This window comes from Physcomitrium patens, chromosome 19, assembly GCF_059467195.1.
Source record: "Physcomitrium patens ecotype Gransden chromosome 19, ASM5946719v1, whole genome shotgun sequence".
NCBI classification, from domain to species: Eukaryota; Viridiplantae; Streptophyta; class Bryopsida; order Funariales; family Funariaceae; genus Physcomitrium; species Physcomitrium patens.
The window spans coordinates 4876546-4903109 of record NC_143428.1 but is presented as its reverse complement, the minus strand read 5'-3'; the positions used below and the strand labels follow the sequence as shown (position 1 = coordinate 4903109).

General features: G+C 35.3%; 1 protein-coding gene and 1 non-coding gene across 2 annotated transcripts; both read right to left on the bottom strand.

The window, feature by feature from the left end:
- Positions 1–13513: 13513 nt before the first annotated feature.
- On the bottom strand, positions 13514–15517 carry LOC112295858 (uncharacterized). The gene is made up of 2 exons (XM_024547867.3): positions 15255–15517; positions 13514–14638 (listed from the first exon to the last, which is right to left on the bottom strand). Exons 1-2 carry the CDS (start codon positions 15312–15314, stop codon positions 13961–13963), a joined length of 738 nt encoding a protein of 245 aa, XP_024403635.1. The 5' UTR covers positions 15315–15517; the 3' UTR covers positions 13514–13960.
- A 984-nt stretch (positions 15518–16501) lies between these two features.
- Positions 16502–16583, bottom strand: TRNAS-GCU (transfer RNA serine (anticodon GCU)). Its single transcript has one exon. It is a non-coding gene; the product is annotated as a tRNA-Ser (tRNA).
- Positions 16584–26564: the final 9981 nt, after the last annotated feature.

Sequence of the window (26564 nt, the reverse complement as noted above, 5' to 3'; positions counted from 1 at the left end):
GGTTGAGAAGACCTATCTACTATCTTTGAAGAGAACAAAGATTAAAGTATGTTGCAAATACTATTTTCCAAATCTTTGATTTTTTCAACTTATGATAATTACTCCTCATTGAATTTATTCTTAAAAAAGAAGAAAATATCATGAATATACATATTTATCCTAATATTTATCTATATTATTAAGTAGAAGTAGATAAAAGTAGATTCATTTCATAATATTCATTAGAAAAGCTTTATAAAAGTTTTATAGATATTACTTTGACTTTATATGTATTTGTATTTGATTAGTAAGTTAAAAACTTGGTCAATAAGTTAACCACGTATTGATAGCTTATATAATAAGCTAACTATGTGGAGTATATATAGAAAATATATCTTATAAGTTAAGATACATATTTCGTAAAGTCAATATGTTTTGGAGGTTCTATAGGACATGGCTACATAACTCCTAGTTAAGAGTATATATGGAGGCAAGAGTAAAGCCTTCTTTACTCTTATTAATGCCTTTCTAGTATTTAGTCTTATTTCAAGACTTACTAATCTTTTTGTGCTTTGCAAAAGCCATTTCAATTTAATAATATATCATCTTTGAGTGATATTTTAATCTTTTCACGTGACACAAGATTGTATTAATCTTTTAGTTCTTTGAAGTTCATGTCCTTGATAGAAGGTGTAAATAATAACTTTGACAAATACTTTTACATTCTTATAAACAACAATATAAGTAATTTAGACTAAAGTTCTAAATATTTATTAACATTATCTCCATTTTCATCATCTTATCAAAGAGTATTTGAAATAATTTTTAAAGTTGGAGATTAGATCTAAAAGTATGAATTTTTTGAATTTGTTTTTGAATTTTTTTGTATATGATTTTTGTTTTGATTGATTTGATGGTTTCTAACAAGCTTTGGAGAGTGATAGAAAAGAGACTACTTGTGAAGGTGCTAAAAGTAGCAAACCAAAGAATAGTAAATTTACATCAAGATTAAATTAAGTAAATGCTAATGAAGGCTCTAAAAGTAGAAAACTAACAAATAATGAATCTACATCAAAATCAGGTAAATTTTCTATCAATGAAGGTTCTTTAGATGGGGAATTGCTAGAGATTCTAAATCAAGAGTCTTTTGCAATGTACAAGAAAAAAATTGATGCCATAGAATGGTATATCTAAAGAATGCTATTTAGTGCTAAAACATCTACTAGATTTATTTGATATAAGTTTCAAATTTAAAATTTTGCAATTATTAATGATATGAATTTATTGGTTAAAATTAACTAATAACGGTTAGCATTTTTTTTGATAACCACTCTCAGAGGACATTCATTCTGATCTGTTCCTCAGGCATTCCTGGTATTTTCTTTCACACCCTTGATAATATAGGCAACATAATTAATCTTATACGTTCTTATTGTAAAGCTTGCCCATACGGTAAGCTTTTCTATGTGTAATTCGGGATACCAGTTGATCGCTAAGGTCAAACGTGTTTCTGACCTACATTACTGATGTTTGTATTATATCCTCAAATAGTAGGTGTAGAGTTAGCACTTGATATGGAAGCGATGATGTGTAGACCATTGTATATTTTATACTAGCAAAAGATAGATATATGTGATAACAACTTTAGTTCCATACCATCGTGTAACCAATTGGTTACTTATTCAATGCTGTTTGTCACAAATGTCTTTTGGATAATACAATGAAAAACTTTGGCATTTGTCAATTTTCCAACTCAGAACGGGTTCTCCAATTGCTTGTGTACTAACTCAACATTCCTGTGGTATATCGTAGCCCTCTGATGTCCCAGAGGTTACCCAAACCGAAGTTCAATTCTTTGTGAATCTATCAAAACATCTGTTCACTAACACTTCATATCTTACAAGTGGAGGCTCTCTTGCATGATGTCTCTGGGAAACTGCTACTTAGTATCTCTAGAGGCTATTTGGGGTAAGTTCTGAATAACCTTCAATTGTATAATTGGAGGCATAGTCTAATCCATTAATTCTGCTTACTGTAGGAAAAACCTGGTTATGGTTGCTAGATGAGAATTTGTGGGCCACAGAACTGGGATGTGAAATGGCGAAACCTAAATTATACTCCAAAAGTTTGAAGTTTACAGTTGAACAAAATATCATTTACTAAACGAAATCTGAACAGTCAAGAAGGATTACTGTCAATTCATCAAAAAAAATCTTTTCTGAAACCATGTGACGGTCAATCCTTGTCCTCTTCATATCCTCAAGCTTCATCTCGTAGGCAAAGGCAGCCCTCAATTTCAATCTCAGTGGCACGCAACTAATCACATCAGGAGGGGGACGAACCACAACAATGTCAATTTGATCACCAAAAGCTTGTTTGTTGTTTCAGTGATCCTATCTTCAACGCAGCAACTTCGCCGTCATGGGAACCTACTTGAAAGTTGTGAAGGAAGTTAGAGTGATAAAAGCTGAAGTAATTCGACATCATCCTGCCATGGTTGATGATCACCCTTTACATTATTGTGGTAAAATTATAGAAACAGACTGAGAATTATTATTCCCAAATCGACTTTGTAATTGCAGGTACAGTTGGATTATGTTGAATATCTCAGCGAGGAGCTTGATTGGCGAGTATGATAAACGAAGTAGGAGATGGTATGACATTTAAGAAGACCTTCGACAGAAGGAAATGACCACCTCGCAGTTGCACCACACAACGAAAGAAGTGTGGAGCCTGGGTTAAAGAGAATTCTGCTGCTCTCAGTTGAAACAAATTTTATGCTCTCAGGAAGTCTTGTTTCAACAATGTCATTTGATTGGATTGTAAATGAAAAACGTAGAGTTTTCGAAGCTTGGAATTAGAATATACTTGCTAGTGGCAGACAATGCCAGGTGGAGAATCTGTTTTTCTTCTCCACAATAAAACAAAGCGTCAGAATAAAAGTACTCAACTGAATCACTTCACCTTTAAATAAATGCACAATCACGACTATCTTTACCCAGCACATTTTCATCTCTAGAGAATCACCGATTTGGACTTTAAACTCTGGTTCAATCTCAAATGCCGAGTAGATACAACACACTCATGGCTGAAGTCCACTTAACAACGTCGTTAAGACTTGATGACCTCTCTTTGAAGCGTGCAGAGTGTTGCCTTGATGGCATTAGAACCCATAATCATCCATGAATTCATATTTATATCCAAGAAATCACCGACATTCCCTCAATACTTGAGCTCCTCCATTTCAGCCACAAACAAGAAATTGTTTAATGTGTGGCTTCCAATTTAGTGTTTTCTTTCGGCTGCAACTTCAGTTCAAAGATTTTGACATACCACAAATAGTTGAGGCCCAACCTCTAGTGAAGGGAGTTTATGCCCCAGAGGACTCCCATGACCATCACTACGTCGAGAAAGAAACCTGGAAAAAGATACGATGTAACGTACATGCTGGTAGTTGAATAAAAATACTCATATTCAACTACCAGCATGAATTCATGCAAGCACTGACTATGAGAAGTTCAAAACCTGTTGGACTCTTTTTGGCTGAAACCAACTTGCTTAATTCGGGAGCTGCTGCAGGTCACATTTTTTGAATAATATGCGGTAGGTCGTTTTCGAAGAAAAGATCAGGGCACAGTCTAAGCATTTAGCCTATGTATAATTAAGCACTCAACTGTTCAAATCCAAATACCAAACGAATTCATCTTCAGCCAAATGAAATTGACATAGTCTTTCCTGCACATGTGCATTATCTCGAAACCTAAGCTGCTCAACGGTTTTTGGAAGAATAGAATCGGCACCAACAAAAGCATAGAATCGAGTCCACGATCACTGAAAGATTCACCTTCTCCCTCATCCTCCTGATCATCGATTTCGTGGCGAAAAATTGCAATATACGATGAAGAAGTCCATTCGGGGCGTCAAAGAGAGCCAAAAGGTGCAAAATCGTAATAGAGAATTCCTATGGCTGCAATGGATCCAGAAGAGTGCGTCTATAGAAATACTCAAGGAACAAAAACTACCCGCTTGCTCTGAATGTCACCATTAGAAACTATTGCCAGCAATGATTGAAGCAAAAAGGCTTGGAGACAGCTCCGACACATTCAATGACCTCAGCAATGCAGAAGTGCATGCTTTACGCCCAGTCATATTTGCTGTTGGATCACCTTCAAGACGTCATGTTGTCAACTACTTTCCGGTAAGTTCGATATAGATGTTGGAACTATAATAACATTTTTTTGTCACCTATCACATCCATCCATGAGTGAAGTCCATAAATAGATATAGTTTGAATTAGATGTGAGCATAGAAAACCAAGTGTTGCAATGAAAGTTCTTTTGTATAGCTCAATATTGTCTACAACATGCAAACATACAAGTTTAACTTGATCATAGACTTTCTTCAACACATAATGAGAGATTAGTCAATTAACAACTTGAAAGATTTCACTTCATGAAGTTAGATTAGTGAATAACAAAATGTGCATCTTTTCACAAGAAAATTGTGCCACATACTCCTTGTGTATATTCTTGATGCAAAACTCTACATGCTTGCATATACCAAGAAAATCAAATTTTCTTGACCCGAGATATTGGTTGAGAGTGTAATGCATGCCTTCTAATGTTGAAGACATAGAATTGCCAAAGTGGTAAAACTTGGTTGTCTAAGCAATAAAAAACATCTCCTTGTATACATCAATTCATATATTTTTAATATACGTAATTTCCTTGGAAAAATTGATATTTCAAATCTTCACAAAGATAGTACATAAGGCTTCAAACTTGTCATTAGAATTTCCTTAAAAAAATTGATATTCCAAAAAATACAAAAATTAGGCCATGATGATGTAGAGTATATTTGAAAAAGAAGATCCATATAATTTTATTAAACCCAATACTAATTCTTCTACTTACAATGACAACATAGAGATGGGAGTAGGAGTAGTAGACATCACTACTATATTACGAGTGTTCAATGTCAACTGCAAATGGAAGCGAAGGACAAAGGCTATTTTTTACAACTTTTCCTTATTCCAAACATATACCATACTATCCTTGATATTAAAGATCCTAAAATTTCCTAGAACCACCTCAAGAACAAACACAATTTTTGACACCATAGTTATATTCAATTAATGAAAATACTTGCAAATGAACAAATACCAAGTTTTTACTTCTTTTATGCAATATGTTAACAATGTTATTAGGAATCCGAAAGCCATAAATTTGATGCAACTTCTAATAGCCATAGTATATAAAATTTTATATTGTTTACTAAATAGTATTGAAAAAATAAAAATTTACATGTAAAATGAAAAAACTTATCATCTTTAGAAGAATCATAGAATTGTTTGTATATAGAAGAACTAATGCAATTCTCAAAAAATTCTACAAACTTATCAACAAAGCCTTCATTATATGGATTCAAAATATCTATTACAACAAACTTTAGCAAAGTCACCTACATCACCAAAGATGTAATTGACATGGATCAAATAGTCTTTAAAGATTCTACTATCACCAATAAAGACCATTGTAAAGAATATTCATCTATTGTTGATGCGGTGTCGTGTTGTAACACGACTATATGGTGAAAATATAAATGAAAAATATTTTATTAATATTTAGTCATCTTGGATGTTAGGAACAGTGGCCAATTCCAGTGCCAATATTCAGGGGCCAATTAATGTCACCCCATTGCAAGTTATACCACCGTACGTGACATCAGTAATATGCTCTATCAACATCATTGAACTAAGTATCCTCTGTACCAACGGGACAACCAGGATCATTTTCTAATCCTAAATGGAACAAGCCTAGTAGGTATATACCAATGGAGACACCCAATATGCTTGATGGGGGTGCAAGAAGACCACTTCGTTGTTTTCGTTGCAGATAGATTGATCATTATGCTAGTGAATGTCCTAATCCTAGAGCTAGTGACGATTACACGTAAGTGTGTGGAAATTGCAAACAGTCGGGGCATACTTATCAGCAATGTAATGCTCCGTTCAATTTCAAAAATCGGGATCAGCAGATCCAAAGCCAAGGAAAAATTGAGGAGATAAATCGAGGTCCTCAAGATACTCCAATAAATTGGATGAAATGTGTCCAAGCCGTTCTTACTAAGAGTCGAAAAAAAGAAAAAGGACCAATTCAACATTTGGGTGAGCCTGATGCGAAGGGCCAATTTGACCCAATTATGGGGACATCTAATCTAGGTCCTGTTATGGGCCTCTTATCTAGTATGAGATTTGACTCGGTTGGGCAACCCAATGAGGTCTCGATTATGGAGGCTTCGGTTCCATTTTAAAGCTGTTCCAATTCCGAGTCCAGGGCAGAAGAATAGGGGACCTCATAGAGTTAAAGGAAAAGAGAGGAAAAAGAAGAGGGCATTCGGAGATCGGGATTTTGGAGTCGAAGAACTAACTTCAAGCTCCTTTGAAAGGTATAGGACTTGGTTTCATAGGATTTGGAAGGACTTTGCAATCGTTGCTCAAAGTCAGTGTTTGTATTGGTGAATTGGATTTTTTGCAATAAAATTAAGGCTAGTACTCTTGACTGTTTTGTGAAATTAGAAAAACATTTGCAGTTGAAATTTTAGAGATGTCTAGATGGTTGAGTATGCCAAGTACATGCAATTTTTTTTGTTAATCTAACGATATGCATAGAGGATATTTGATCATTAGTGTAAAGAGGTATCAGAAGTTGGCATATTGGAGTTGTTTAGGGTTTTTGTAATATTTGGAGATCTATCAGCTGGAATAAGGTGAATTTTGATGTGATAAGTCGAAGACTTAAAGGCAGAGCTATACGCAAGGTTTGAATGAGAATTAATGGTTGAAGAAGGAAAAATTGCAAGTCAAGGTTCGTCATTAACTTTCTAGGCGGTGGTCAAGGGACATCAGTGTAGATTTATGGCATTTTCTTGCAATCTATAAGTTAGATTGGATTGAAACTTCTTGAGCATTTAGAAGACTTACAAAGATACTAGTAGTAGTAGTTTTACAACAATCGGACAATCAGATTGAAAATTACAGCTTGTTGAAGCTTGTTGTCTATGGTTAGGATTTAAAAATTTAAAAATTTAAAAATTCAAAATTAAAAAAATAAAAAATAAAAAAAAATAAAACTAACAAATAACAAAAGAATTTGGTCTTATAATATCTTGAAGTTATTAGAAATAATATTTCTAAACACTTTGTATTGGAATTAAGCTTTTACATTGAAATCCGAAATAGTTTGTATTTAGATGGTTGAAACCCACTAGATTACATGGATACTTGCAAAATATCATTTTATCTTCCATAGTCAGATGCCCACTGTATTCTCAAGCAAGATAGCACGTAATACAACAACGGCAATGAGAGATATACCTCAAATGTTTGTCATGTGCTTGCAAACATGATTCTTCAATAAGGATATACAAACTCCAACCTCAATACTTGCTCCATTGCTAGAAATTCAAGCATGTTTTTTTCCACATCAACAATACAAAATAATTAAGGTATTCATACCATAGAAAAATATTATAGAGATCCTACTTCATCTAACCTACTAAGTGATGAAATCATTTTAAAAGCTTTTGAATTGCTAGCATTAAGTGATATGGATGACAATAAATGGATTTTGAATTTTGATGCTTTGAAGCACTTTACTAATGATTAGTATATATTTGACTAGCTAAATTACTTCCAAAGCAATACAATAACTTTAATTGGAGGCAAAGTCCATGTAATTATAATATAAGAATCAATAAACTTATCTATGTCTACTAAAAAAATAAAAAGCATCATAGAGATTTGATATGTCTTTGGTCTAAGAAAAAACATTTTATCTATTGAACAAATCACAAATATTAAAAACTTTTGGATTTTTAGACGTAAACAATGTATTGTTATTTTTGCTAATAAGCCATATAAAATTATAAAAAAAGATAGATGAGATCTTAAAAATAGATTTTTTAAATTAGAATAATTAATTATATATAAATTTGATACTAATATTAAAATTGAAACAATAGAGGTATTTGGACACAACTTCTCAAATTAAAAATATCACACTAATAATCCTGTTGATTCCTTCATTGATCTTTGGTATTTATATTTATGATACTTAAACTATAAGAGCCTTAAAAATTTTCAAATCAATAATCTAATCTCAAGAATCTTCTCTTTCTTGATAAAAATTTAAAGATACAATCATTATTATTAAGATATATAAATTAAAAACCAAATTCCTAAGGTAGCAATGTTTAAGACCACAAAACCTTTATAGATTATTCATATCAATGTATGTGGATGTATTTTAGTTAAATCTTTAATTCATTTATATTATTTTATTATATTTATTGACAACTTTGTTAAAAACTTCTGAATCTATTTTATGATTATAAAGAATTAATCCCTTAAAATGTTCAAGAAATTTTACATATTAATTGAGAAGTAAACCTATAATTACATCTTATTGCTCTATTTTGATCAAAGAAGCAAGTTCATGTCATAAGTGTTCACCAAGTATCTGCAAGACTAAAATATCACTTGTAAGTTGTCTATTATACATTCCAACATAATGGGGTATCAAAAAAGAAAAATATAACTATCTTGAACAATGTATGAGCAATGTTAATAAGTAAGATTATACCTTTATTTCTTTGGATTGAAGCTACTTACATTGATGTCCAACTCATTAATTATAATCCTATTTGAATAAACCAAGGTAAGCCTCTTGACTATCTCTTCTATAAAATAAAGCCAAATATTAGTTGAATAAAAATATTTGGATATTTCTATTTTATAAGAAAAGATAATATATAAAGATGTTGTCACGGACATATGCATGTAAGCTAGTAATTACATTTATAAATAGGTAGAAGTAAGTAAAAATAGGTAAAAATAAGTTAATTCTATAATATTTGCTATGAAAGCTTCTTAGAAGCTTTATAGACGCTGCTTTGACTTTATAGGTTTCTTTAATTGACTTTTTGGATTAGAAATGTAGACAACAAGTTGGCCATGTGCCACACATGTTGTTAGCTTGAAGACCAAGCTAACTATGTGGCCCACATATAGAAAAACTTGCCTTGTAAGTCAAGGCATGTGTCTTACAAAGTCAACACATATTGGAGGTCCTATAGAACATCACCATGTAGCCTTTAGTTAGATAGTATATATAGAGACAAGAGTGAAGCCCTCTTCACTCTTGTCAACTTCTTTCTTGCTTCTATTCTAGTTTCAAGGGTCTCTAGTTTTCTTGTCTTTTGGCAATAGCCATCCAATTTCTTTCTTAATATACATATTGAGTTATTTCTATTTTTTCATCTTTCTATGAAAATAGTCTCACTTGTTTATTTTTTTCTTATCAAGTTCTTGTCCTTGACGGATACCAACTTGAATCTAGATCAAAATTTGACATCTATCTAAGAATTGATGATGAATCTAAAGATTATAAAGTATACTTTTCTACTTTTTGTAAAATCCAAGTCTTTTGTATTATCTTATTTGATGAAACTTGATTTTTTAAATTACATCTTATAATGACAATATTTAGTATAAAATCCTTTCAAATACTTTATTTTAAAGGGACTATATTCAATAACATCAAAGATGACGAAAATGTTAGAATTGAGATCATATTTATTCTATGCAATTACTATGTTACCTCAAAAAAGCCATAAAGATAAAAAATCCTCTATATTCATCTCATACTTCATCTCACTAGACTAATTCACATCAAATTTAAGCCTCCTATTTATCTCTAAAGATGCTCTTATATCAATTCCATAATTAAATTTTATGCCATATTACAAAAAATTAGAGGACATCGACATCTAGCCTACTTATAGCAATAACAATGCATATTCAATTGAATCAAATACCACTATTGAATACTTTGATGATGAAGTAGAAAGCCAAAGCAGATTTAAGCACTCATCTAACAACCTCATCATCACTCTTTTGGTGATTTATTCTGGTAAGTATATAGCCAAACTACTAAAATGGATATAAGTCTAGTTTTGCGACTTCATCAATCTTTTTAATATTGAGCCCTTATCTTACATTGTAGCTATCAAAGATGAAGGATAGAAAAAGAAAATGCAAAATGAAATGTTGTCTATCTACAATAATAAAACTTGAATTATTATCTCAATTTTATCTTGCAAGCAATTCATTTCAACAAAATTATTATTCAAGGCTAAGCTAAAATCAAATGGCAACTTATAAAGGAAAATGCCAAATTAATAGTTTGTAGTATTGAACAAAAAGCAAGAATAGACTATAATGAATTTTTTGCTGTAATTATAAAATATAAAATTATACAAATGATGATATCATTAGCAGCATATAAGCAGTGGAAACTTTATCATATAGATATTAAGATTGTCTTTTTCTATGTTGATTTGAAGGAAGAAGTATATATCACACAACTACAAGGTTTTATTAAAATGAGACAAGAACATCTTGTTTGCAAAGTCCTTAAAGCACACTATAAATTCAAACAAGTGTTTAAAGCTTGGTATGAAAAAATCAACTTTTTTCTCAAAAAACAAGGTTTTTGTAATAGAAAAGGCAACTACAATCTCAATATTGTCAAAAATACAAAAAAAATATTGCTATTTGTCATATATGTAGATGACATATTTTTTATTGATGGCTATTTAAATTAGATAAATTGATTTACACAATTCATATTCAAATTTAAAATGTCAAAATTCAGCAAAGGCATTATGGTACTTTACTTCAAATTCAAATACATCAAATTACTTGAAGGTATTTCTATAATTCAACAGAGCTATATACTATAAATCTTGAATTTTTTTTTTTGCATAAAGAATTATATTCCTGCCACAATACCAATGCAAGAATGACTAAAACTTGTAGTAGACAAGATTGTAAAACCATGTGATCCTACTTACTACAAATCTATAGTCAAGAAATTAAACCACCTCATTCATACTTGGTTTGATACCTCAACGACTATTGGTAATTGCTCAAGATTCCTTTCTTGTTCTCCACAACCTCATTTAATAGCCAAAAGGGTAGTTAAGTACATTAAACACACTTAAGACTATAGAATCTTCTACTTTTTTAAATCCAACACCAACATAACTAGCTTCATTAATATAGACTACGTAAGAGATATGACAAAAGAATTGCTCTATAATGGGCTTTACATTCATGCTTTGCTTTGATCCTATCACCAAGCTTTCTAAAAAACAACCAATAGTAGCCATGAGCTCTTCTAAAGTCGAATATATGATTTTACCCACTTCTTCCAAAGTAGCCACTTGACAAGGTAAGCTCACCTCCAACTTTGATCTTCAAATTACAAGATCTATTTTTATTAATTGCAACTATAAGGATAGTATTTGTATGGCAGTGAATCCCAACATCAACTCCATGACAAAATATATTCATATACATTACCATTTTACACAATAAAAAAAATACAAAGTAGAGAAATTATACTAAAGCATGTCTCTTTATTAAAACAAGTTGCTTGCATCTTTACACAATCTTTTGAAAAAGGCCTATTTAAAAAATAAAAAATAATTCTAAACCTTATGTCCTACTTTGAAGTTCTAGACTATAAACCTCACAATTTACAATGTATCACTTATTATCCCTAATCCTTTAAAAAGATATTTGAATACTTGCCTTCTATCAAATGATTTGCATCTACTTATTGCTAAAATCAAAAAGCTTTAAAGAATATTTTCCACTTGTGGGAAGTAACTATGGACTTTTTATTCTCTCTCTCTATAGCTATATAATCAACATCCTTCTTTGCTAATCTTTTTCCCCAATTGTCATGCTTTGCTTGAAAAAGGTGCAACAATTTCAAAATCTCTCATAAGTAAATATTCAAGTAGCAAGGTCCAAATAAAAACATACAACCAATGACAAGCCTCCACGTTTTTTGGGTGTGCATATAGTAATATGAGATATGTGTGTTGTAACTTAGAATGTGCTAATGGCCTAAGCCTAATAGATAAAATGTATGCATTAATAAATAATTGACAATAAATTCTAATGAATTGATATTTCTATCCAATTTTTTTTAAACACATTATTAATAAAGTGGTTTTGAAAACCAATGCATTTTAACAAACAATTCACTTGTGTGATTTGAAACAAGAATTTCCACTCTTTTGAGATAATTATCCAACAATTATCCAACAAATTGTAGTGAAGGTACATGAGTTGATTCTTGCTTCATACAACAATACCAACTATGTTAGATCCCATTGTTGACAATGACAAAAAGCTTCTCCGATGTGGCACTGATCAAAATAAAATTTCTATTAACAAGTCACAAAACCACAACAATAACAATAACAACAACCATATGTAGACACAATACAATACTTGGTGGAGATAGTTAAACTTTGGGTAGATAGAACAATATCCTCAACTCAACTATCATGTTTAGGATAAATAAAGGACCTTCTAGACATTTGCCTTATTTGCTTAAAGAACAACCTTTACAATCAATACCAATACATCATCTTATACATGGTATAACAAATTAGATACTTTCTTCAGTCAGAACCATGTATTATTATGTCAACTGCTACAATTATAACAGCAAAAACTCTACACCCACACCAACCCCCATCACCAAAATGCACACATCTGCAATACATTACCCTCTTCATATCTCTCTTTCAGTTTCAGTTCACATGTCCATCCCAACTTCCATCACAACCCTCACAACTCTTCTCATTCCTGCTTTCTCCATCATCATCCAACATTCTCTCTCATTCATGCAATCTCTCCCAACTCCAAAACCTTCGCAGGTCTACCTTTCCCTGCTTGTCAAAACCAGGAAACCGACTCTTTCACCTCGCACAATCCTTCTCCACTCTGTCATTCAAATGAAGCTTACAACCACAATATCCAACAACCCGCTGGTTCCGATCTCATACAGCACTCGCCAGTTCCCACATACAATGCTCATTCCGAATCCTACATTGCACTGTTGCCCGTCACCACACATTCATTGTCCATTGTCCATTGTCCACCGGGAAGTAGAGCGGTCCAAAACATCAGAGTTCCCCGTTCTGAACAACGCCTGCTACTCGCTCACTCACTACCCTCGGCCGCTCAAATCTCCGCGACTGACAATGCAAATCATGAATGCACAGGTGCTCCTTGCTCCGACTGCATTCGTTGCTTTCAGCGAACAAAGCTGCACGACACGATTCCATTGCCTGTCCATGCGATGTTCATTGCGTGCACCGTGGACCACCGGTTCTACAATACCACCATGTTCCCGGCTTCCCCCCATCGCCTCAAAACCTAATCCCACACTGCGTTTGTGACACGACAACGAGGTGATGAAAGCAAACCCATGGACACGCTCCATGACACAGGTTCCACGAAAGACCCAGTCGAGGGAGCTGGGACAGCGGCCTGAATGACCTGTCGCCCTGCTGCCACAACACGACGCATCACAAGACTCAGAGGATGGCAACTTCCCCCCGAGACAATACAGACCCAGACACTAGGACTGCAAACGGACGCCCATGCTCGTTCTTTTCTCACAGAATCCGGGATTTGGACCAAAACTTTTATTAACCAAATTTTACACTCTCGGCGTGCCCTCATCGTTACCCAGTCCTAGCCATCCCTTCCCGTCACCACCTTCTGTACATCAGTCAGCTTATTTGAATCAACAAATGCCTACTAGTAACCTCCTCAACATCCAGCCGAGAGTCGCCTCATGGCTCGCGATGCCTCCTGACGCAGCGCTCCGCTGCTTGGGCGCAGTTTGCCCCAGCCCCTGCCCCATTGGTCATTGACAACTAAATCCGTCTCGCGTCGCACCGCAGCTCCGAACCGGGCGCTTGGGGGCGGCTACGCTAATCCACGTCGGCGTCGCTACGAAACCGTCGAGGTGCTTCGACACTTCGACGGTCGTACCGATCAGTCGCCGAGCCCGAACCCACCCTCCCAAACGCGCTCCGCTCCCGCGAGAGCTCACTGTGAGGGAGTCTTCAAACCAATTTTCTCGGCGATCCTCGACGCGTCCCTCTTGACGGCCTTCGCAGCCTCTATCCCCACCTCCTTCAATCCTTGCGCCGTTTCCTTCGTCTTCTCTGGGATGTCCTTCGTCATGTCCTTCGCGGTGTCCATCTCCCTGTTCACCGCGTCCTTCACCTTGTCCACCACGCCCGCGCCCTCCTCTTTGGCTTCGTATGCCTTGTTCTGTGCAGTTCCCGAAGCCGATCGCGCGGTGTCCTTGGCATTCTCGGTCGCTCTTCCCGCGGACTCCTTCGTTTGGCCGGTCACGTCGCTGGACACTTCCTTCGCCTTGTCCGCCACGTTGCTGGCCGTCTCCTTGGCATTCTCTTTCAGCTCTCCGGCCTTGTCCGACATGCTGCCGGCCACGTCCTTCGCCTTGTCAGCCGCGCTGCTGGCCGCATCCTTGGCATTCTCCTTCAGCTCTCCGGCCTTGTCGCTGGCCTGGTCGGTCTTCTCCTGGGCGTACTCCTTGCTCTTCTGGGCCGCATCCCCTGCCTCCACCTTGGCTCTATCGAAGGTCTGCGTCCCATCGGCGAAGAGCCGTCGCAGAATGCTCTGGGCAGGGGCGGTCCCCAACGCCGGAGCAGTTGCCCGGGCTGCGGTCGCGGGCCCTGCGAAATGCTGCCCCGCCACCTGAAACCAGAAACCGTCGCCTCGTTAGCTCTGTTACGCAAGCCAGCATTCAGGCTTCGCTGTGCACGACCTAACCTAGACGTACGGTTTTCAAGCTGATGCTCGGTCTTAAACTGATCAGACTGGATTACTAGAATCCACCTCTTCCGCGCACGCACCTACACACAAGCGCCCATCTCTGCCACACACTACTGCCCCGAAGCCAGCTGATGCTAAACTCCTGCGACAAAGAATGACCGCTGGTACCAACACGCACGCCCCCGACTTCATGACCAAAGCCGGCTGTAGCACCCTCGATTATCGTGAGTCCACCCGACCCGACCCGACTGACCCTTGGCACCACAATTTCTCTCAAATATCAATGCGGCCGGACAACACAGACAGACGCAGGGCAAAAAGCACTTCACGCCGCACAACCAACGATAGCCAATAGCAGACAGCACAATCTCTACGACCACCCACTTGCAGACCGTCCCTCCGGGCCCTAGTCGTTGTTCGTGCGGACGGACGTTTCACCAGCCATTGCATTCGCAGCGGGTTTCGGCGAAATACGCCGACCGCATATTCACGTGATGCATCCAGCAAACCACCTACCACCCCACTCCATGTTGTGTACCTGTGCCACTGCGCTCCTGTGAAGAAGTCTCAACAGGCTGGTTCCCCTCGTGGCTGCCATGGCGCTCCGATGGATTGATCCGAAACTCGCCTCGACACTTTTGGGCTCCCCCAAAAACTCTGCACGGGCGGCCTCGTGAGCTGAGCACCGAAACACTGGAATACGAGTCTAAACTGATCAAGAGCTAGAGAGCGCGAGAATGTCCGATGAGGCGTGCTAAGAAACCGATTGGCGCTGCACGAATTCGAGATGATAAGTCAGTTGCGAGACGGCCCTGGAGGTTGTTGGCGAGAGCGAGAATTTGAGGTCAAGCAGTTGCCCATGGGGAGGGGGGGCTGTGAACGAGGTGGAAGAGCGACACACCAAGAAAGACAAGTGTCACCCATGAGAGCCACCGCGACACGTGTGCTGATCCCACGTGTCAGCACAGCGCCAGTCCGAGGGGGCTCTTCCTCGCGTACCGCTCCATACCATGGTGCGTCTGAACTTGGGTTTAGGGTGAGGTCGAGCTTAACGTGGCGCCCGGCCTAGCTCCTGCACTTCCAAATTCGGGGACTATTTCCGTCAGAATTGTGAGTGGGTAAGATCGCGGCGAAGGGTTGTGGACACGTGTTGGGGTCCTCTCTCGGAACACCCCGTTCTGAACGATCTGCTCTTCGCTTCATCGCGGAGGCAGATGTCCAGTCATGCTGGGGGGATGTCAAATTGAAGAAGTTCGACGGACGCAGAGCTGATGCACCTGAAGATTCAAGTGATTCTCCGGATTACAAAGTTTTCTGTGATCGGACGTGATCCGATTCAGGCAACTGAAGGAGAAGCTGTAATTTGAATGTATGAAGGTTGTTTGTGCCCGAAAATGCCACGTTCAGGGGTGGACGGTCGCATGGAGCACTGGAATGCGATGCGGTGAAGGTGTGGGACAACGTGGCCATATGATGTCGATTGCAAGTCGAGCCGTTTCTTTGCAGATCCGATTTCAAAACCGGTGGCGACAGCGTGATTGCGAGACTCCGTGACTGGACGTTTGAGCATGAAGTGTATAGCAGACCGCGATCCTGAATGAAAACATTGATTACCGAGGCTTTATTCAACCAACTGGATTGTCTTGAATCGGTTGCTGCGTCTTGGCGATGTTGCCCGTCCGTGCACCAGCCTTCGATGGGGAGGCGCAATGGTGCAGGAAGGGGAAATAATAAAAGCACACGAAAAGGAGAACGTGTCGCAAGTCTTGTTCTGGCATCACTCATCGTCGCCTAAGAGATTCGAACTCTTGCGGGGAGACCCCATGTACTTAGCAGGCACACGCCTTAACCACTCGGCCAAAGCGACACAGGATGTTCCCATTATCTTTTTTGTGGTACTTAACTAAGCACAACCATAGGCCCTCCCCAGTCTCCCGCTTGTGCCGGTTCATGTCAGAATGCGCTCTGTCCATCGCAGTCTGCTAGATAGAATGGCAGGGTGTTCATCCACAAGTAGACTGGCGCCCAGCTGGGCGTTCAGGACGAAAACCCAACCGCGCTCAGCCTCGAGACGGGGAGCCCTGCCGATGTGGGTCGTCCCAGCGGGTGGTCTTTATCTTCGGCTGTGGTGGACGACACTCACCGGATGTATGCACCGCAGGACACCAGAAAACATATCCCGTTCAACTATGCCATTCTACTTCTTCCCACTGTGACGCAAGGCCAACCAGACTCAAATCCAACAGAAAGTTTGAAGCCAAAAAGGATTTCTTTACTATTTCTAGTAGACTGCGATGGACAGAGCGCATTCTGACATGAACCGGTACAAGTGGGAGACTGGGGAGGGCCTATGGTTGAGCTTAGATAAGTACCACAAAAAAAATCTTAAAGAAATATTTTTAAAATATAAAAATAAACATTTAAAGAAATGAAAATAATCTTTAAAAAAAAATACTAGAAATAAAAACTTTCAAAAAAACTTTCAAAAAAACAAAAACAACAACAACAACAACAACAACAACAATAACAAATCCTAAAGAAATATTAAAAATAAAAAATCTAAATAAATTCTAAATAAATTCTAACCAAATATTAATTTAATCCTAATCAAAATTCTAATGAACCTTAATCAAATCCTAGGTCAAATCCTAAACCAATCCTAATAAATCCTTAATCAATTCCTAAATTTTAAACAAATCTTAACAATCCTATAGAAAATTAAAATTTCAATGTCTAATATTTGAACTATTGGTTTTGACTCAAAATTTGTATATCTTATAACAACTAAGTAAGCAATAAACAAAAAAAAAATTGAAGAAGATTACACATTCCAATAGTAAGCAAAGCTCTCAAAACCTCTTGGTTGTTGGCCACCTTTCTTTTCCAATTTAAATATTGATCTTTCAACATCATTTTTTCTTTATTGAACCATTCAATTATTCAAAAATTAGATTGTATGTAGATATTAAAGTATTAATTTCTCTCATCAAATTTTTCTTTAATCCAATAAGCAGATATTGCTAGATCTTGGAATCACTCATTGACCCTAAATCTCAAATTTTTGAGACCATAATCCACAAAAATCTTCATATGCTTCAATTTAATTGCTTGATTGACCTCAAATTTTCACACATATTCATTACAAGTACAAAAAAAAACTATCAAAATTTCACTTATAAATGTGCTATGAAATTCACAAAACCTTCAAGTTTATAAACTTATTTTTATTTCTCAAAATCTAAACACACAAAGCACATCACTAACTTTGAAAATTCTTCTAAACCTCAATATTAATTTAAATGATATGAAACTAAATTTTAAAAATCTCTTTTCAAGTCTACTTTCAAATCTCACTCTTTAATCTGCAAAAGAATCCCAAAGTTGCCATAGGAGCTTAGTTTTGTACCTTATGGCTTGATTTTGACTTTGATTGGCAACTAATTCTTTCTCGATATTAATTCTTGTCTTTTAAAGGTACTTTTTGTTAAATTCAACTTCTAATTTCTTAAATATGCTTATATTCTTTATTTTTTTAATCTATTTTTTAAAAAAAATTATTTATGGCTCTTCAAAGTAAATAGAATCTAATTTCATAAAAGACAATTTTAATACTAATAGATTTTATTATTTTCCTATCATTTATCTATGTTTTTTTACTATAATTTTTTAATTAGGCTCTTCTATAATAAAATAATTTCTTTTTTCTTTCATCTAGTGGATGTGTTATTACATAACAATGTCACAAACAAGGTTTTGGAATATTGTAACATATATGGTGGCTAAACATTATCATTGTTGTGAAGTTATAAATTTGGTCTCTACTACCCATCCTCAATCACTTTCTTCAAATGTGGCCATAAAGACTTTTAAGAATGAATTTAGATTATAATGGAGTTGTGAATCTTTTTCTATCAAAGATGCAAATAAAGAGAGAGCAATCTCAAATAGAACTGCATCTATGAATCCAACTTGAGTAAATTTGCTAAGCTATTGAAAAAGATCCAACCTTAGAAAGAACTTCACTTATTATAAAAATATTCAAAACTTTGATCTTGTTTTTCAAACTTCTCTAGCATAATATCTTTACGTCTTTTATACTTGTAGTAGTAAGACTTCTCAAATTTAATTATAAACTTGATCTACTTACTTCTATCAAGGACATGAACTAGAAGAAGATGTATAAACCTGAAAAATCTATGTTAAAAGAAAAGTGACAAAATAGTAATAAAATAATATGTATATTAAAAGAAAATTGGAATGGCTATTGCCAAAAGATAAGAAAATTAGAGACTCTTAAATCTAGACTAGAAGTAAGAAAGAAGTTGATAAGAGTGAAGAGGGCTTCACTCTTGCTTCTATATATACTATCTAACTAGGAGCTACATGGCGATGTTCTATAAGACCTCTAATATGTGTTGACTTTGCGAGACACATGCCTTGACTTACAAGGCAAGTTTTCTATGTATGGGCCACATAATAAGCTTGTTCTTCAAGTTAATAATATGTGTGGCACATGGCCAACTTGTTGACCACATTTCTAACCTAAAAAATTAATTAAAGACATCTATAAAGGTAAAGCAATGTCTATGAAGCTTCTATAGAAGATATTATGGAATTAACCTATTTTTACCTACTTTTATCTAAATCATATAAGTAATTATTAATTTACATGTGTATGTCCGTGACATTATCTTCTCTTCTAAAGACAAGTTCCATAAGGAGTGGTCTTCATATATTGAAGAAATCCAAGATGCAATAAATTATATTTGCCACATACTCTAATCTTTGTTCTCTTCAAAGGTAATTGATAGGCCCTCTCAGCCATTGATAGTATCCCATATAAAGATGAGAAGACTACCCTATTATTTGATCATTGTTGAGGCCTTCGTAACTTCTTTCAAATAAAACATTTGGAACACCGTCAAGAGTTGTTCCTACCTCTAATAAAATCACCAAACATTGGGAGTCTCTTTCAAGGTCATGATACCAAACACATTGTATCTCACTATCTATTCAAGGAAGGACATGTCATTCTTGAGGATCTTCATCTTGATTTCATTGTCTTAAAAGTTGTGACAATTACAATATCTCATTTTGTAAGTCTGCAAATGAAAGCTCTTGAGTCGAATCTGTTGGTTGTTAGTTCTTCATCTCCTTAGTGTCATAAATACAAAAACACTACAAACACAAATAGAAAGTAGAATGCAATCTTCTTTAGATCTTGTTTCTTTTATAATAAAAGACTTATTATTCTTCATCTTGATTTGAATAGATGTCGTCGATGGAAAGCCTACATCACCTTTGCTGCATTTGTAAGATTCTTTATTAGCTTCCATGTGCATTTATTAATATCATATCTGTACCAATGGATAAGATATTCTAATTTATTTCAGTGCCTCTTTGAGTTTAGAACTTCTTCTACTTCAAATTCTTCATTATTGTCCACTTTTATAGGAGGAGGTGGAGCTTATCTTCTTCTTGATATGTTCATAGTCTTGTATGGTTTAATAAGAGATATGTTGAAGATCAGATGGATCTTCATTACCTTCAATAGATGTAATTAATAAATAATTGGATTGATTTGTCTACAAATAGGAAAAGATCTAAGTCTGCAGTAGTCCAACTTATCACAAGGACGAGTAGTCTTGATATTACGATGAAACAACCATATCTTGTCACCTACATTGAATTGCGGTTGTTCCTTTTGATAGGCATCTGCATTGATCTTTTGTTGTTCTTAAGCTTCCTTTAATTGCACCTTCATTGTTGCATGTAGCTCTAACAAACAATTTTCAAACCTTCTGCCATAGGATTATTAACTTTTGAAAAGTCAAAAATATCAAGTCATGGATGGTAACCATAATTAGGAAAGAAAGGTGTTTGTTGCATAGAAAAATACATCATATTATTATAAGCAAACTCTGCTAATGGCAAGAGGGTTTTTCAATCATCTTGTTGATAATTGATGGTTGTCGAGGATATGAACTAAAAGATGATGCATAAACGAATGAAATTTGTGTCAAAAAAAGAGTGACAAAATAGAAATAAAGAACTATGTATATTAAAAGAAACTAGAAAGATTTATTGCCAAAAGACAAGAAAACTTAAGACTCTTGAAACTAGAGTAGAAGCAAGAAAGGAGTTGATAAGAGTGAAGAGGGCTTCACTCTTGTCTCTATATATACTATCTAACTAGGGGCTATATGGCAATGTTCTATAGGACCTCCAATATGTGTTGACTTTGTAGGACACATGCCTTGACTTACAAGGCAAGTTTTTCTATGTATGGGCCACATTGTTAGCTTGAACTTCAAGCTAACAACATGTGTGGTATATGGCCAACTTGTTGACCACGTTTCTAATCCAAAAAGTCAATTAAAGACACCTATAAAGTCAAAGCAGCATCTATAAAGCTCTTAGGAAGCTTCCATAGAAGATATTATAGAATTAACTTATTTTTACATACTTTTACTTACTTCTACCTATTTATACATGTAATTGTTGGCTTACATGCGTATGTCCATGACATTACCTCCCCTTCTAGGGACGAGTTTGATGAGGAGCGATCATCATATGTTGAGAAAATCTATGATGTGACGAATTATATTTACTACATACTCTAATCTTTGTTCTCTTTGAAGATGATTGATAGGGTCTTTCAACCATCGATAGTGTCTCCATACCAGGGCGAGAAAAACACCTAGTTATTTGATCGTTGTTGAGGTATTCATAACTTCAAATAAAATATTTGGAATATTGTTAGGAGTTGTTCCTACTACTAATAAAATCACTAAACAATGGGAGTCCCTTCCAAGGTCATGATACCAAATGCGTTGTATCTTGCCATGAATTTGAGGAAGAACATGTTGTTCTTGAGGATCTTCATCTCGATTGTATCGTCTTGAAGGTTGTGACAATTATAATGTCTCCTTCAGTAGTTCAGCAAACAAAGGCTTTTGAGTCAAATCTGTTGGTTGTTGGTTCTTTATCTCTTTAGCGTCACAATTACAAAGAAGCTACAAACAACGATTGAAAGTAGAATGTTATCTTACCTAAATCTTGTTTCTTTTATAAAGAAGGTTTTTATCTTGATTTTGATGGATGTTGACGATGAAAAGCCTCCACCACCTTTGTTGCATTTACAAGATTCTTTACTAGCTCCCATATGCGTTCATTAATATCATATCTGCGCTAATAGATAAGATATTCCAATTTATTTTGGCATTGCCTTGAATCTAAGACTTCTTCTACTTTGAACTCTTTATTGTTATCCACTTCTATAGGAAGAGGTGGAGCTTGTCTTCTTCTTGGTATGTCCACTATCTTGTATGGTTCAAGAAGAGATATGTGGAATATTAGATGGATTTTTATTAATTCCAATAGGTGCAAACGATATGCAATTAGATTGATTTGTGCAGAAATAAAAAATAATCCAAGCCTTCAATAGTCCAACTTGTCATTATGATGAGTGGTCTTGATATTGCAATGAAGTAACTATACCTTGTTACCCATGTGGAATGATGGTTGTTCCTTTTGATAGACATCCACATTGACCTTTTGTTGTTCTTGAGCTTCTTTTAACTACGCCTTCATCGTTGCATGTAGCTTTAACAAATGAATTGTCAAATCTTTCGCTGTAGGATTATCAACTTTTGAAAAGTCAAAAGTATCAAGTCATGGATGATAACCATAATTGGCAATGAAAGGTATTTATTTTGTAGAAGAATGTACCGTGTTATTATAAGCAAACTCTGCCAATGGCAAAAGAGTTGTCCAATCATCTTATTGGTAGTTGATGGTACATCTTAAATACTGCTACAAAACTTAATTAACACGCTTTGTTTGTCCATCAGTTTGAGGATGGAATGCTTTTATATCTACTTTTAGAATCTTACAAAGAGTTTGCCAAAATCTTATTACAAATTGAGTTCTCCTATTTGATATAATATCCTTGAGAAATCCATGATAGCGATAGATATTATCAAGAAAGAGCTTAGCAGTTTCTTCACTTGTGATGGATTTTGTACATGGTACAAAATGTGCCATCTTGATAAAACGATCTATTATCACAAATATAGAGTCATAAGAACCTGAGATTGAAGATCCATGATGAAATCCATAGAAATAGAAGACCATGGTTGTTCTCGAATGGGTAATGGCTGAAGAAGTCTGTAAGGTCGATGATGAGGAGTTTTTGATCTTGAGCAAACATCATAAGATTGTACAAAATCTTTGACTATTTTCTACATTTGGGGCCACCAAAAGTCCCTAGATATTAGTTCCAAAGTTTTATTGTATCCAAAATGTCTTGCTGCTGGAAAGTCATGATGAGTTTGAAGAACACATAATCGAGCTTCACCTTCTAGAACGTATAGGCGTCCCTCAAAATATAGTAGATTCTTCTTGAATTCAAACTTGGAAGTATCATGAGACTTTGAAGGATTTTTCTTAATATCACAAATAAGAGAATCACAAGACATACTTGATTGAACTTGCTTAATAAAAGTTGAATCAACAGTTAGTGTTGATTTCATTGCTCAAAGATGAAGATGCTCTAGCTTCAAGAGAATTGTCCATTATTGATCGAAAGCAACATCTCTTTCTTTTGATATAAGAGAAGATTGTCTAAAGAGTGCATCTGACAAACCTTATTGTTTTCCTGGTCGATAAGTGATCTTGGATTCGAATCTTGACAAAGACATATTCTAATGGGCTTGGCGACGATTCAAAACACGTGTTGACATAAAATATTCAAGATTCTTGTGATTCGTATACATGATGATTGGGCTAGGAGCACCTTCTAGATAATGGTGTGATTCTTGAAACGAATCTACGATTGCAAGAAGTTCTTTGTTATGGATCTTGTAGTTGATTTTGCGTTTTGAAAGTTTTCTGTAATTAAAAAACTTGTGTGAATTCTTTTTTTGATTTTAGTGTAGTTTTTAGAGTCTCATGTTTTCTTTTCTTTTGGAAATAAGATTTTTTAGTGTTTTTTTATAGACATACTTCCGTATTTCTATTTTTTCATTCTTTTCTTGACACGAATTTGATTCCTTTGTGCATCTTTTTTTTTTTCTTGTCTTTGAATGATTGAGAAGAGTGCTTTTGCAATATTAGAGCTTTGTCTCATTTTGATTAAGAGTGGATTGTTCCTTTCTCTTAATAAGAAATAAGCATATTAGAAGTTGCAGATTACCTTCTTCTAACCTAATGTTGTTCTTAGTATTTTTTTTATTCTCAAGTCCTCTCTTCTGTTTGTTTTGAGCGATATTGAACATTATTTCTTTTCCAAGTATTATCATGGTTAAACATGCTGAAATGAAGAGTGCAATGGCATAAATGCAAGAGCAATTAAGGGAGTGAATGCTTACGATGCATCAATTCAATTTACCAGTACAAGGAGCAACTAGATTGGCAGGAAGTGAAGATATAGAAATGATTGGAGCTGCTTCAACATCTGTACCAAATCATGTGCCTTTGCGTATGGTGGAACATCCTTTTAATGTTAGAGAATAGAGAATTGTGCCATCTGAGTAGTCAGATGGCACCAGATCAAAGTTTAGAGGATTTATCAATCAAGTACAACAAGTGATTGAACTTCAACTCCAAAGCTATCCAAATCCAAGATCATAAGTTAGACTCATTGGTATGCTTCTTTTAGGTTCAGCAATATCATGATTTTTGTCTTTTTTTGAACGATGAATTCTAATATTGGATAATCTGGAGGTTTTTTTGGTGGAGTTTTAATTCATGTATGGAGAATATGATTTATTTCATTTTACAATGAGCAAGATCCGTATATTACAACAAGGTAATTGATTAGTAACGTTGTATGCTTTATAATTTTGAGAGCTTGTAACTGATATCAAGTGGAATGATGTTGTACTTGTTCGCCAATTTCTCTATGGATTATAATATGAGGTAAAAAATTTATGCTCAACTTATCTGATCCTCAAACATTGAGCCAAGCAATTGACTTTGTTGTAAAGTGCGACAATCATCTTTTTGAATTTCAATCTAAAAATTTTACAAGTAGACCTAACCGTCACTATAATTCAATGGCAATACCAACATCTCTTCAATACATACATTCAAAAGTAGAGGATATGCAAATTGATGTGATACATTTCAAACCTCTTATTGAGCAAAGAAAGACTCATTATCGTGATGAAAGATTATACCTATATTTTGAAGAATATAAGCACAGTGCTCAATATTATCCAAAGAAGTAACGCAACCATAAAATGAGGAGTATGGCGATAAAAGAAGATAGCATGTCGGAAAACAAATTTTTCTAGCTACAATAGGAACTGTGCGGCAAGAACCTTGTACAATGCCTAGTCAAGGTCCTATCTTCTTGTCAGAACCCTCTTCATGTTTTACGATAAATGTTATTCTAGAACCTGAACATCACAAAGCCTCTGCCTTGCTAGATTTAGGAGCCTTAGCATGTTTCTTAGATAAAGAATTTGCTAAAAGACATAGCATATTTTTAGTAAAGAAAACTCAACCTATTCATGTAGAAGTCATAGATAGTCGTCTGTTGTCAGCGTAGAGAGAGTATGTCTCAAGAAAGTGCTAGACTTCTCGCTAACATTAAATACTCAATCAAGTCTAAGTTATAGAAACCCAAGTTTATACATATAATATTTTCCCTTTTTAGACAATTACATCAAAATATAAACCCAAGTACCAAGAAAACATCCAAATGTATGATAAAGTATCTTAAAATCTTACATATCCTTGTGAGAGATGTTTTCCTAAATTCAACAGCTCATATCTCACGATCAGGTAATCTAAACAATCTTAAATTCTAAGTGATGTATTGATATACTTTCAAAAACTTCCACAAAAAAATTCAACCATAAATTCATTACAAATCTTGAGATATCGTCAAAACCCTAAGAGTAGCTTTAAACCCTAGCTTATATACACCTATGTGCTAATTTCTTCACATCTCACAAAAAAAGTATTCAAATACCATGAAACTTTGATCTATAGCTTTTTAACCTAATAACTCACACTTATGGATATTTAGAAACAAAAATTCATCCAAAAACTCAAGATATGGCTCCAACCATTACTATCAACGAAATGACTCAATTACTTCCTTTGAATTACATGTGATGTCTTCAAATGTCTATAACTCCTTCATCTAGACTTGAAATTTGTCAAACAGTATATGCAAAGTGTAGCTAAGAAAGTGTCCTCTCCAATTCCAACCGCCGATCTTTCATTGCTATGTGTATACATATGTTATGCTTCAAAGAGTGACAATAGGTACAAATTTGACACCTTAACTTTGAACACCTATATCTCCTTTTTAAAAACTCATAATCACATAACTGCTTCATCCAAATTATATCCAAAACCCTGAACTTGCTGATCCTAGCCTCCAAAGCTCAAATGACTTCGAAAAAGAAACCCTTATCCCTAATATGGCCTCGAGCAGCCTCCTTGAAGTCCATTGGATATGGCCTTCGACCAATAGGAATGAAGATCCCTATTCCTTGCCTTTATCCAACCATGCCTTGCTTTCATCCTTTCCAATAAGTCTCTTACTAGTTAAGATTTTCTTCTTTAGGCTCTAATCTCCTCTAGAGGCTTTATACTAAACATTTAGGTCTTATGAGTTTTTTTTTTTTTAAAATGCTATAATCAAAAAAATAAATTCAAAATTAAATTTCTTAAATCTACTCTTTTTAAATTAATCTATTTAACCATTCTAATATATACCAAGTCTTATGAACATATTATATGTTCTAACTAATTTTTACATATTGTAAACTTTTACAATGCAACATTTGCCCCCTCTAAACTTGCATATCCTCTAGCATGTGCCAACCTT

Bases quoted from the DNA above. Each gene is read 5' to 3' on its own strand.
- LOC112295858 (XM_024547867.3), bottom strand. From the start codon at position 15,314: ATGGCAGCCACGAGGGGAACCAGCCTGTTGAGACTTCTTCACAGGAGC. The intron at 14,639-15,254 runs GTACACAACATG...TTCTGGTTTCAG, and splicing joins ACAGGAGCGCAGTGGCACAG to GTGGCGGGGCAGCATTTCGC.